Source organism: Acipenser ruthenus, chromosome 48 (genome assembly GCF_902713425.1).
Source record: "Acipenser ruthenus chromosome 48, fAciRut3.2 maternal haplotype, whole genome shotgun sequence".
NCBI lineage: Eukaryota > Metazoa > Chordata > Actinopteri > Acipenseriformes > Acipenseridae > Acipenser > Acipenser ruthenus.
This window is the reverse complement of record NC_081236.1, coordinates 743,126-756,659: the sequence shown is the minus strand read 5'-3', so window position 1 is coordinate 756,659 and position 13,534 is coordinate 743,126. Positions and strand designations below refer to the sequence as shown.

Genomic DNA, 13,534 nt, shown 5'->3' with positions numbered 1-13,534 from the left:
TTCATTATAATGGTCTGGGCAGTTGTGAAAGAAACACGTATTTTAAAATCTGGTACCACAGCGCAGTTCTAGAAATCTCTGTTTGCAAGACATGCTTTCAGGTAGCGTTGCGCTTCCTTGGCCCCACCCCTTCTTCCCTGCCACCAACCAGCTGCTTCCCCCTTTAGACTGACATGATTTCAGCCAGTAACATGCTTTGACCCAGAAGACACTGCAGTTATCATCACTTACCATTACTAGTCATTAGCCATTTATCCAGTTGGGTTTTTACTGGAGCAATCTAGGTAAAGTACCTTGCTCAAGGGTACAGCAGCAGTGTCCCCCCACCTGGGATTGAACCCACAACCCTCCGGTCAAGAGTCCAGAGCCCTAACCATTACTCCTTTGATCCGTATGGTTTGCGGTTCACGTCCAGCCCTCGCCCCTCCTTCCAATCCAATGCTGGTCCGGTGATTAGAGAAAGGGTCTTGATACCAGGAGGTTCAAATCTCAGCCACTGACTCCCTGTATGTGTGACTCTGAGTGATTCACTTCACCTCCTTGTGCTCCGTCCTTCGGATGAGACGTCAAACAAACGAGCTCCTATTGGAAGTGACTCTGCAGCAGCAGCAGTTGTTGATGATGCAGAGTTCACCCCCCTAGTCTCTGTAAGTCTCTTTGGATAAAAGCCTCTGCTCAATGACAAATAAATGGGTTGGGATGCTAATTAATTACACACACAAGTGATTTCAGCTCTAACTAATATCGCTAAAGGGAAATGACAACCTATGATTAGGTTTAGGTGTGCAAGTTTCTCCAGAAAATCTTGCATGTTCTGAATGGAACGCACAATAGGACAATTATTATTATTATTATTATTATTATTATTATTATTTATTTCTTAGCAGATGCCCTTATCCAGGGCGACTTACAATTGTTACAAGATATCACATTATTTTTACATACAATTCCCCATTTATACAGTTGGGTTTTTACTGGAGCAATCTAGGTAAAGTACCTTGCTCAAGGGTACAGCAGCAGTGTCCCCTACCTGGGATTGAACCCACAACCCTCCGGTCAAGAGTCCAGAGCCCTAACCACTACTCCACACTGCTGCCCTATATATCACATACAGCCCCTTGCAATGTCTATTTAAACAGCTTCTGATGGTTTTAATTCTTACAATGCCTTGTACAGTATAGACCGAACACAGTAGAATATAGGACAGTACATTGCTATTAATAAACGCTATATTTAGACAATGCAATACTTTGATTTAGCGTTCTGCAGCACCATAAATAAACGTGTTGCCTTCACACTGTTTTGCCTGGTAAACTCTGCTTCTTATTGTCACTATGAAGTGATGTTAAAAAGGTCAGACTGTTTCAAAGTAGATGCCTTTTATTAACAACCCCTGGGTTCCCAGCAAAAAGTTGTCATTAACCGAAAGTTCCCAATAAGCGAAAAGCCCCCGTTTTCAAGTGTATAATATAGAACCTTATATACTGTAGTACAAATACGGAGCCGAAATACATGTTTTAAATGTTACAGTGTTATATTAACATGAGAAACACGAAATACCCAAACATAGAACAGTTTACTCCACCCGTGTGTAACGCCAAAAGTGAGTCGGTTTAAACAGCGCTACACAACGATGCGCTACAATTGTCCTTACAATGAGTAAAGCAAACAGAAAAAGATGCGTTCAACTTACAATCAATTCTAAACAACACAATTTTAAAATAAGAAATTGTCCAACGTTGTCTGCTTTTTTTTTTTTTTTTACAATGCACCACCTCCCGCTGTAAATCCATCTCAATTTTGCGTGCAGCTTGGTATGCGGTTTCAAAGCCACGATTCTGCCTCAGTTATTATTATTATTATTATTATTATTATTATTATTTATTTCTTAGCAGACGCCCTTATCCAGGGCGACTTACAATTGTTACAAGATATCACATTATACAGATATCACATTATTTTTACATATAATTACCCATTTATACAGTTGGGGTGTTTTTTTACTGGAGCAATCTAGGTAAAGTACCTTGCTCAAGGGTACAACAGCAGTGTCCCCCACTGGGGATTGAACCCACAACCCTCCGGTCAAGAGTCCAGAGCCCTAACCACTACTCCACACTGCTGCCCTCAGTCCACCAAAAATACGCGGTTGTGAAATCAGTGTTATAATAGCGGCAAGACGCATGCGCATAAATCATGCAAGTGCGCTCTGTACCGCCGGCAACTAGCAATAAAGTTGTCAATAAGCGGCGTGCAGTTGCTAATATCCGAATTCCGTTAACATTAAAGTCTATGGGACGGGATTGGTTCCTGTGAAAACGTTGTTAATAACCGAAAGTTGTTGTTTTTATCAGGGTTGCTAATAACCGGCATCTACTGCACTGCAGACGCTAGAACAGTTAGAGACCAATTCTCAAATCTCAATCTGCTTTATTAAATTCGTCCCAAATATTCCACAAACTACAGCAAACTGATCTTAATCTGAAGCTATTAATATGGACATAAACGTTGTCATAGCATATGATCCTTTTTATTGGACTGTGTAACTGAAATAGTAGCCTGAAACTGTCTTAACTGTAGAGTTTGTTTCACTCCATTTAGCACTGCAGTATTATTAGATACAGGGACCTGCTGTATTCTGTGTATTTAGATTATTAAATGCGGGTGGTTGTCATCAAAACTCTCTCTGAAGATTTGCCCAACTTTCCTCGGCGCTGCCTCGGGCGCGTGCGCATGATGAACACGCTCCTGTTTGTTCAGCAATTAAGATAATTACAATAAACTGATTATTAAGCCCAGGTGCTGCCGTCCCGATTGGGCGCACGCTGATTCAGACGGCTTTATATACCTGGAACCAGCCCGACTCTGGCACGCGAGTATCGGATTCTTACTGTACTGTGAAGAGGCGCGCTGCGGATTGTGTGTTGTACGAAGGATGGGTATCATGGATTTTAAACTCCTTTTAGGGTGAGTTGGGTGTGTTTAATGTTTTTTCTCGTTTATATTGAGTTTTTGCTAGATAAACGTTTTTACTGAGTTTTAAATTCAAATGGAGTCTATGCGGTTTTAGACATGTTCGGTCTGTCTTAATTTCGTCGTCTTTTTTTAAAAGCAGTCGCTACGATAAAGGCGTGAGTGGAGCCGGGTTTGTGTTGGATGGAGCAGCTGTCCATGAATAATGATTTCATTCGCTCTTTTCAGAGTTGCGTTGATGTGTATACTGCTGCCTTTGGATGCGCTGGCGCAAGAGCCGCCAGGTAAGCGGCGTTCACTTTATTTGTTACAGCTTGAGTTTCCAGCGCTTCATGTAGTTTTATTTTGAAACAGTAAGTTTCTGGTGTGAAGCTGTCGAGGGCTTTTGAAAAGCGCTCCTGTACCTGCCCGTATCCTCCAGAGCGCTGTGCGTTTTAGTACATTATTAAACTACTCGAGTGTGACTCTTGGTATTAAGAACACTTTAGGTTAAATTCTCTTCCCATGTTAAGTGGGGGATTTCAAAGCCTCTCCTCTTCGCTCGCAGGAACCTTTGTTAATGAGTGTCGGGACCGACACTTCTGGATGAAGACTAAAAGAAGCTTCTTAATTGGAGGAAACTTCCGCTTCGATATCATCGGTAAGGAATATCCGAGTGCCGGGGGGGGAAGGAAGGAACAAGCTGGACTTGCAGGATAAAAAAAATAACTTTTTTCTTTCTTAAGATCATGACGGCATTCACGCTCTGGATGACAGATACGCAGCGTCCTGTGGATTTACCTACAGCTTTAATATCCCCGGTGATCTGATCTTCAGAGCTTCTTTCCTTGCCTGCCACGTCTCCAGCAAGGTGAGTCCTGGGCGGTCACGCTTGTCGGATGGCCCGGTTATTCCAAGCGGATGTATCGCTGCTGAGCTCGAGACTGACTCTTTCTTCTCTTCAGAATGACGCAGAGTTTGGCTTGAGGTTCCGTTTCGTGCGCATCGACCAGTTCGGCAGAGAAACCTACTACCCGTTCTCCATGAGCTGCAGTACGGTCCAGCAGTGGTACCCCCGCGAAATCGTGTGCGAGGAGAACTACATGGAGGCAAGACCACTCTCCAGGCCTGGGTTTGAGCTGCGTCCCCACTAGCTAGATATTTCATTGCCCCCAGATGCTCTAATGCTTCTACCAAGTTAGCTCTTTGGTCCATTATCCTAATGAGTTTCTCGGTAGATTTACATAGCTGTTAAAATCAACCCACAATGCATTGCTTTAGGGGTGCAAGTGCTGACAGTCCCTGGGCTTGTCACTGTATAGTTAAGCAGTCGAAGATATGGGGGTGGAATTTGCTACTTCAAGGTATTTTCACACAAGTACTGCATGGCTTTAACTGGCTGTGGCTTCAGATCCCAGGACCTCCTAACAGGTTCATCGGAGTAGTTCTTGCCATTTTCCCTGTTTTTGTAAAGTGTGATGGGCACAAATCCTTGTTAAACTCAGGGAAGGTATGAACCTGAAGAGCTGTCTGTGCAGCATTCGCCCCTTCTGAAAGATAGAAATTGATTCAATGGGTTTAGCTCGGGGATGGCCCACAGTCTGCAGAACTACAGGGATGCACTGCACCTCTGCCTTCAACTAACCTTGAACATTCTGTCCTCTTTAGATATCTGTCAGAAGAAATGTCCCTGAGATTGCCCATGAAGGAATAGGCACTGAAGACTGGCCAGCTGCTGTTCCTGCAGTAAGTAAAGCCACTCTGCTTGGGGTCTGGTGGTTTTATGAAACCAGATTAGCCCCTCTAATTCTGATTGGCTTCTCCATCTCCTGTTTTCCAGGCCCAGGAAGCCTTCATGTCAGTGTGGCAGGTTGTGTTCCACAAGACTGGCCAGCCGGCAAAACCCATGGATCCCTCCCTGGCTCACTCTCGGGGCTACAGAATCAACTCCACCTCCACTAGGATCCTCTTCCGCTCCCCATTTAACATGCCTGAATCGGAGATGCTAACGGTGAGAGCACTACAGAAACTGCACACTGACATCCAATACTGACCTGAAACCAATGTCAATGCAGTATCTTCTAAAATATCCAGTTGCATGTTTAGCAGCAGTCTGTCTGTAGATCTCTAGACAGTTGCCACTTGTACATAAGTTGTATATTCTTGCTCCATTAGTGTCAAGGTAGTCTGAGTCCTTTTTGTTGTGTTCTGTGCCTGAGTTCCCTCTATCTTCCTTGCCATTCCAGGTTAATGGAATCCAAGTGGAAGCGATCAGGGCAACTGTCTTCTACAAGCAGAGGTGGATGGTGCTGTTGGTGGACACTTCAGCTGCTTGTACCAAGAGTAAGATCCTCTAGAGCTTGGGTGTCTTGCAAAGGTCCATATTTTGTGCCAGAGGCCATGTGGTGCTACTGTCACTGGTGCTTTAACTAGGCAATGTAGTTTTACTACAGGTTTCTTTTCCTTTGAAACCTGGTTTGGAAGTAACATATATGCATGCTTGGACACTAAAGGATCTTGCCAGCTAATCGGAGGGGGCATGGTCTGCAATATTCTCCATTGCCATCTGGTTGCACTTCCTGTTCTACAGGAATCCCTAATGGATATAAACTTGCTGCAGTAACTGATTCCTTCCTGTTCCTAGATAATAGCACTTTTGATGGGATGAACTTGGCCTGGGTTTCCCCCAGAGTGCTCTCTCCACTGGTGCTGCATATTGAGAAGTTCCAGGACAAGGGTATTTCCATGGGTGTGGATGGGAAGCTGCTTGACCTCGCTACTATCCAAAGAAGGAACTATGACCTGAAAGTCAATGAGACCTTCATACAAATCTCCATTCCTTATGGTGCGGAGGGTGGCTACCTGAAGGTAACATAGGGCTTTACATGGAGGAGTTTATTCACTGGCAACCAGGCAGGTTCAGGATCTGTGTTGCAATATTGTGGATGCTCTGTCTACTCGGTAATTCTAGGCGATTGACTGCAAGACCAAACTCCAGTCTGCTACACACAGAATTTATGCTTGACATGCACATGTACTTTACCTGCTGCTGGAAGCACAGAATTGGTGCAGCCTGAATTTGACCTCCTACTGTAAGAGTTGTCTGATAACTTGTACACTTGGGTTTAGTGTCCTTGGTGCTTCTATAGATCAGCAATTTGACAGTTACATCCACCTGCCTCCTTATGTCATCTGGAACATGCCCCCATGGCAATGTTTTAGCTGACCCCAAATCTACTAGTTTTCATGTACACCTGGGGAGCTTAACATGCATACTGTATTGGCAAGTCTCCCTACCCTTAACACAAACATGGTTACTTTGGCTGAGCCCCGGCTGTACCCTAGTGACCACGCTCTTCTGTCTCGGCAGAGTCGTGTTATAAATAACCAGTACAACCGGCTCTATGCCATTGACCTGTACCTTGAGCACCAGTGGGCAGATGACCAGTGGGAAGCGACCCAGCACCGCTCCTTCAAGCCAGTCCGCACCCCCTTTATTGCTGAGACCCCCTTTGTCATCAACAGTGAGTACCGCCTGCTTTGCATCATGGACCATAGCCATGATTGGGTGTCTTCATAATACAGCATAAAACATGCACATTGAGGGGGGGCGTCATGGACTTGAACACTAGACCTGGTTGTAAATCTTCAATGCAAACCCTGTTCACATCTCAATGCCTGCTTTCCTAGATACCATCCCAGAAGAAAAGGTCTTCACAGTGACCCTTGGCATCTTCAACCCTGACGTTGAGCTGAAGAACCTGACCATCAATGGGGTCCCTCTGACCCTTCCTGAGGCAGTCAACCAAGGCATTGTGGTCACTGAGGTCCAGCACCCCAATGGCACAAAGTCTTTTGTCCTGAAGGTCCCCTTCACCCACCCACTCATCCCACAGAAGGTGGGGATGAAAGCATGCCTGTACTTTCATAAATGAAAGCTTGGGTGGCTTAAGGATGTTTGTATCTGTATCCTCCATGCCAACATACACACTGCACTGAGGGTGCTAGCTGAAACATTTCTTCACAGGCTTTACACTTCTGCCATAGACCATGTCGGATTATCTTTCTAGTAATGGCTGTTGCCCCAGATTCTGTGCAACTCTAATTCTATAGTAGTGCATTCACACCCTCTACAGGAGCACAGTTTGACTATTCTAGCTTCTTACACTTCTTGCTCTTCTCTGGCAGTACATTGGCAATGGTGTCCGGGAGTTCACCTTGAATATCAACTACACCTTGAACATCCTCCCTGAGAACGAGCCTTATTTCCACCCGGCAACCATCGTGTGTCGGGTTAAGGATGTCGGTAAGTATTGGCGTAGAAGTGTCTCTGAACGCTGGTATGACTGCCTAGACCTTCACAAGCCTCCCAACCGAAGGATCACTGAACTATTTGCATGCCCATGAAGGAATACTGATTCCCTGGGTGAAGGCCTGTACACACTTTCAACTTCATCTAGTTTAGCAGCATTTGTAACCTCCATAAGCTGCAAGCTAGCACACATGTCCTGAGAACTTCTGCATGCTCTACCATGCATGCTCCCTAATATGCACCCCCTACTGGCATTTACTTTGAGTGCAATTATATTGAATGCACTGATACCCAGTTGAGGTGACTTCCACCACTTTGATAAAGACTGGACTGTTGGCATCTGAAGGTGTGGTTGATATTGTTTTTCTTCCCCTGCCTCCCCAGTACTTCCTGTGATCAAGGGCTCTTGTACTGAGAACAGCATAGTCTTTGAAGGGACCCGTGGGAACATGGACTACTTCTGGGTCGTCTACATTGGGAAGCACCAGCTAACCTCTGAGCTGGCAGCAGACCGAGGCTACATACTCACCAACCTGACCAAGTTTATTGTGGAGGTGCCACTCTTCAGTGTTGGCTGCATCTATGAGGTAAGTATCCTTGGGGACACTGAAGTCCTACCTAGCAAGGACTCCTAGTGTCTGAACTGGGTGTTGTAGCATTAGTCCAGTCCTGTGTGAGACCTCTCACTGTTTAGATGTATAGACACTAGTGCCTGAAATCTGAGCCAATGGATACCTTGCTGAAGCGTATTGCAGTATGACTAAGCTGTCAAGCCTGCTTCTCTTGGTCTGGTATTGAGCTACCAGCTGGGATAGCTATTGAGGGTTTTCTATAACTTGGTGCACAGTTCAACCCATAATGAGCTCTAGGTGACTGCCCCAGTGTGTCCCTTGTCTCCTCTTTCCAGGATATCTCTCTCCGAGGCCTCTCTGTTCGAGTAGAACTGACCCTAAGGAGTGCTGCGACACTAGAGGTAGTGCTTTCATCCATACAGCGCTGTCAATTTCCTACCAAGCAGCTGCTAGGTAAGACTCCACAAAGGTGGGCTTGACACTGTCTTGGTGCACTGCACCTCCCTGCTTCTATACCTTGACAATATACATGTGTTGACTATAAACTACCTCCTAATGCACTATTTAGCTGTAGAGAATATTTCAGTGATCACATGTTGCTTGCAGTTTCAGTGCAACAATGGGTAATCCTTTACCCAACTTCTGAATGGTCTGCAGACCACCTAGCTGATGCCAGTTCCCCTCTATACCCCTATTGGTAAAGGCTTCTGCCATTTAAAACTGCACCATAGAATCCCTTGCCTGTTGCTATCCAGAGCATGGCCACATTTTGCAATAGACTGCTTTTTTTTTTTTTTTTTTTTTTTTTAACCCTTCACTCCAATGTAGGTGTAGTTTAGAGGCCTCTTGGTGCATGGAAATGTCACAGCACATTCTTGTTTTTAATGCATTGCTTGAATTCCACCCTTATTCTCTGTTCAGTGTGCATGCCTAATGGTGTGATGACGGTGGTGGCTGTGACCATGGAGCCCATACCAGTAGTGGAACCCAGCAAGACCACCCTGCTGGACAAGAGCTGCAAACCCAAAGAGTTTGACTCGACCAGGGCTCTCTTCACCTTCAGTGTGAACACCTGTGGGACCAGGAGCAAGGTGCTGGAGATCAATGCACTCATCCTTCATACACAGTGCTAAAAGCAAAGCCTGTATCCATAGTTATCCCTACAAGTGCTGTTTCATCAGATCTGTAACTAGCTTGGCATCTCTGCCCTCGAAAACACTACTGCAAGATTCCTTGCAATGTGGGGACTCCTGTTTAGCAGTCTTCAGATTCTTTTTGGAGGGGGGGTTGTCAATAGCGGTTACTATCTTTAGTATTGGAGGGAGGTCAGCTTTATTAATGGCATGTTCTGGCTCCTGTGTTTTCAGATTGTGGGTAACTACCTGATCTATGAGAATGAGGTGGTGTATACCAGAGCGCTGTTCCCACCCAATGCTCCAGTCATCACCAGAGACTCTGAATACAGGTGAGCATGAGGAGTCCCTCCACTGTAGGGCAGTGACCAGTACAGCAATCCTACCTTGAGCTGCCAGAGATGGGCACTGCCACATGCATGAGGGGAACAACTTTAAATCCCCCCCCCCCCTACTAAGTTCTAGAACATAGAACTGAGCTGTACCAACATGAGATGCCCACTTGGGGCAAGTGCTACAATACCACTTGAGCTTCACTCTGCATGAGCTGTTTTAAATGAGGTGTGTACATAACACTACTTCACTGCATTTAAAGGCACTGACAGTCTTGTCAAATACTGCACATAATTTAAGGGATCTGGTATGACTTTCTCCTAGGCTGACCATTCGTTGCCGCTACCCCCTCAATGACACTGTGAAGCTGCTAGCTGAAAGGAAGGCTGTCCCTGCCCCCTACACTGGCAGAGGGTTTGGATCCCTGGAGTTCAATCCTTACAGCCAAGGCAGTGGAGGTATGGCTTCTCTATTGCCTGGATTAGCTTGCCCAGTCCTGGCACACTATTGGTCAGCTCTTTCTCCTGCCTTCCAGTATCAACCTGCTTCTGACTCCAGTTCTGTTTGCTTTCACAGGCAGTAAGAAATTCAGAGATGTCCTGAATCTGAAGGCCCGTATAGCAAGAGGTTGGTATCGGTGGACTTCGTAACTTGCCTGGCCAGATTATGTTCTGTAGTCTTCACCCTGAATTCCCGAAGCCTTTTCCTTGTAGAACTAAAATGCCCATGAGTCTCTGCATGCCAGCTATGCAAGGCTTTAACTTGTTAGTTGATGGGGGGGGGGGGGGGGAACAAGACACTAAAATTGCACATGCAGAAGCTGTTCTGTTTTTTTAATGGTGTGCCTCTTTGCTTTCTCCTCCTTTTACAATAAGAAGCTTTAATTACCAAAACAGAGTATATTGGACAGCTGGATTCTTGAACTATTTTGCGTATTTCAGTCCAGATCTAGTATAGCTACATCTGTGGCTTACTAGTACAAAATATGCCATTGCAGAAAGAGCCCCACTGTGCCCAAACCATAGCCTTCCCTAACCCAGCAGAAATGGTGGCTCTACACATGGCAGTGTGCGAGGCCCCACAACCTCTCTCCTTCCCTCCAGATGTGTCCTACTCCCAGTTCTACTCTGCGTTCCCTGTGTCCCAGTCTATGCTGGAGCCCCTGTTCCTGGAGGTTGAGCTCCTGCACCCCCAGAACCTATCTGACCAGCTCATCCTGCAGGACTGCTGGGCCACTGAGACCCCTGAACTGGATGCCAGCCCTCAATGGGACCTGGTCACTGACAGGTGAGGAGGTGGGGCTGCAAGAGGAAGTGGGCTGATGGTACTGAGCTGAAGTGACTGCATTGCAGCATAACCTGTACCTAAATGTACATGACTGGTAATCCTGATTTTAAAGGCCACCTCAGCCTGTTGGCTCCTTTTCAGTTTCAATGGTGTGTAGTCCATGAGTTTTATTTGATCTGTCTTTAATCTACATATGGTACACCCATGGCTATAAGTCTGGTGGGAACTGACTGTAACAAACATCTAAGTTAATAGCCTTAACTATCATGATAGAATGCAGTAACTTTCTGAAATGAGTCCCTGCGCTTCAGTGATCAAGCTCCATGCTGTGACACCCAGTGTCATTACCCCCAACATCTCCTCTTACTGCAGCTGCCTGACCAGTGGAGACTCCTACAAGACCCAGTTCCACCCAGTGTCAGCCAGTGCTCTCACCAAGAGCCCCCACCACCTCCAGAGGCTTGAGGTCCAGGCTCGGTCTGCTGAAGACCAAGTCCTCTGGAAACAGGTTGGTAGCGTTCAGTGAGCTCAACCTGAGCCTTCTGCTCTGCATGGTCTCCCTCTGCTTCATGCAGGTCCATCTACTCCTGCCAAGGGGCAGGGAAGCTGGCTGTTGTATCTGTATTCTAACTAGTTTTAAACCCTAATCCAGAACCTAAAGCCACTTCCTATTTAAATGAGAATGGAATGCCTCCAGGACCAGAAGTGGGCAGTTGTGCTCTAGAAATCACTTAGGCTGGATATGAAGGGGTTGTGTGTTTTTTACTCTGTACCAGGGCATGTCACCTATCTAGGTGACATTCATATTTTGCAGGTGTACTTGCACTGTCTAGCTGTGGTCTGTGATTCTGAGAAGGCGGTTGCCTGCAGTAAGACCTGCATCACTGGAGTGAAGAGATCAGGTAGGCAGGGTGTAGCTGGCCTCTCCTGCACTGGGGATGGGATGCACATTTATCGTGTGTGTGTAAACTCTGAATTGCTCCTTGGCTCAACTCCTGGGGTTTGTCTTCCAGCCCGTAGTGTTGAGCTGGCAGACTCTGTCAAAGGCTACGTTTCTGCTGGACCAGTCCATATTGTACCAGAGGGGGGAATTGCCAGTGTTGGTGCAGCAGGTGAGCAGTGAAGTATTAAAATACTCGGCAGCACTGAGCCTCTTCCCCAGTGCCTGTGTTGGGTTCTATGTGGCTTCCTCAGGATCCTAATTCTTGCTTTTATCTCTTCAGGTGAGACTCCTCTGGCCCCTTATATTCCAGTCTTGGGAGTTGCAGTGGGAGTCCTTCTACTTGCTGTTGTGGTTTTTGCTATTAAAGCTACGAGATGTTAATTGCATTTAATAAAGACTTAAGCCTGAACTCGTGTCTCCTGATTAATTCTTTGTTCCACATTTTCTGATGTTGAAAGATAGTTCTAAACCAGGAGAGCTCTGGTTTTACTTGGTATATTGGGCAAAATATTGTATTATAATTGTGAAGAGTTCTGCAGGAAATGCACTAGTGTTTAAGGTGTGTGGTGTTTTTTAAAGAATGATGTAATTCAAGATGGAACTTGCAAAATATTAAGGTTTTATTTTATCACGATCTGCCCATGGCAGACAGTTGTGACTCACTTATATATTAGGATTTACCTAATGACTTCTGTCTTGTTACCAGTGTAATAAAATCTCCATTTAGATTTCTTTAAGCTAGTCTAGACAATGATGTAGCGTGAGCTTGCTTGGTCTTTAATTCAGATTGAGTTTATAGGTTCTGGTTGTGTGTGGTTTTTTTTTTTTTTTTTTTTTAAAAAAAAAACACATTCCACTGTTAAGCATACAGTGTCTTGTTTAAAACAAATTGTTTACCAATATTGATACTAACAATTTGATTATAAGTGATTTAAATTTAATTGGATCTTTTATTGCATGAATTTCAAACAGTGGTTTTGGTGTAGTGTGTGTAAGTCTTGTATTCAATCATTTACAGAAAGAACGACCGGACAAATGCTCAGTTGCAGAGCTTGACCTAAGGAAAGTAATTCTCTAAATTAAAGTAATTCAGGGTTTGACAGACTTGCTTATCCAAAAGATAAAGGATACCCCACGATGTGTTGATTTGATTAGTTATTACTGTTAACCTAATTGCTGTCGCAGTTCTGCCAACTGGACCTTTTGTGGGGTTTGTTCATCCAAACTGCACTGCATCATGTTGAAGGATAACAAGGACTGAATTTCCAATGACTGACAAGCACAAACATACACTTTCACTGCTTGAACCCAGAGTGAACGACCATGATCATCTCCAGAAATTATCAGGGTCTAAAGTTCCCATATCAGAACACCACTCAAATATTTGCCTTGCATTTACTAAAGGACATGTATGTAAAATATATTTATTTTGGGATACAACGTGAAAGCCTTTTTCTACAAAGAAACCGCTGTTATATACCCAGCACCGCACTTAAGAAGACTGGGCTGTGGTTCTGTAGCTATACATTGTATAGGAGCTGCTATTGAGGGGAAAAAGGATCACGTTCTTTGCAATTGTGTACACGATAATCAGTCGGCTGGTAACTAGTTAATTACTTGACATGTATATCTGAGAAATGAAGTAACTGGATTAATGCAGGGTGTAAGCGGTTAGTATTTGTTTTGGATCATTCAATAGACCCATAACCCGCATGCTTGAAATTCTTATTTTTATAATCAGAGAGCTCGGGATGCTGAGAAACTTCAGCTGTCAGCAGTGCCTCCCTGTTGATGGAGTTCATCAAGACATGATGTATCCCACACCATGGACCTGATTGGCTAGACCCAGATTTGCCGCTGCGGGAAAAAATGTTTGAGCAAATTCTAAAATTCTGCTGCTGTGACACTAATGCAACGTCATTTTTTCGTTAAGGTGTGTTCACTCTAATTGAAATAATAGCTGAGTGATATGTGCGGCATTTTGCCGCTCCCCGCTAGCGGT

General features: G+C 45.0%; 1 protein-coding gene across 1 annotated transcript; it reads left to right on the top strand.

Annotated features, from left to right (window-relative positions):
* The first annotated feature begins 2,864 nt into the window (after positions 1–2,864).
* LOC117404516 (uncharacterized) lies at positions 2,865–11,941 on the top strand. Its single transcript, XM_059014568.1, has 23 exons — positions 2,865–2,967; positions 3,202–3,257; positions 3,521–3,613; positions 3,699–3,823; positions 3,918–4,061; positions 4,621–4,698; positions 4,793–4,963; positions 5,199–5,295; positions 5,597–5,820; positions 6,323–6,476; positions 6,643–6,851; positions 7,141–7,258; positions 7,649–7,851; positions 8,172–8,289; positions 8,758–8,927; positions 9,204–9,301; positions 9,627–9,760; positions 9,879–9,929; positions 10,406–10,589; positions 10,962–11,097; positions 11,404–11,491; positions 11,603–11,701; positions 11,813–11,941. Exons 1-23 carry the CDS (start codon positions 2,936–2,938, stop codon positions 11,911–11,913), a joined length of 2,883 nt encoding a protein of 960 aa, XP_058870551.1. The 5' UTR covers positions 2,865–2,935; the 3' UTR covers positions 11,914–11,941.
* Positions 11,942–13,534: the final 1,593 nt, after the last annotated feature.

What these genes read in the sequence shown, in the direction of transcription:
- LOC117404516 (XM_059014568.1), top strand. Translation starts at nt 2,936, where the DNA reads ATGGGTATCATGGATTTTAAACTCCTTTTAGG. An exon ending in CCTGCCACGTCTCCAGCAAG is followed by an intron (nt 3,824 to 3,917) that starts GTGAGTCCTGGG and finishes TCTTCTCTTCAG; the next exon opens with AATGACGCAGAGTTTGGCTT. An exon ending in GTGTCGGGTTAAGGATGTCG is followed by an intron (nt 7,259 to 7,648) that starts GTAAGTATTGGC and finishes CTGCCTCCCCAG; the next exon opens with TACTTCCTGTGATCAAGGGC.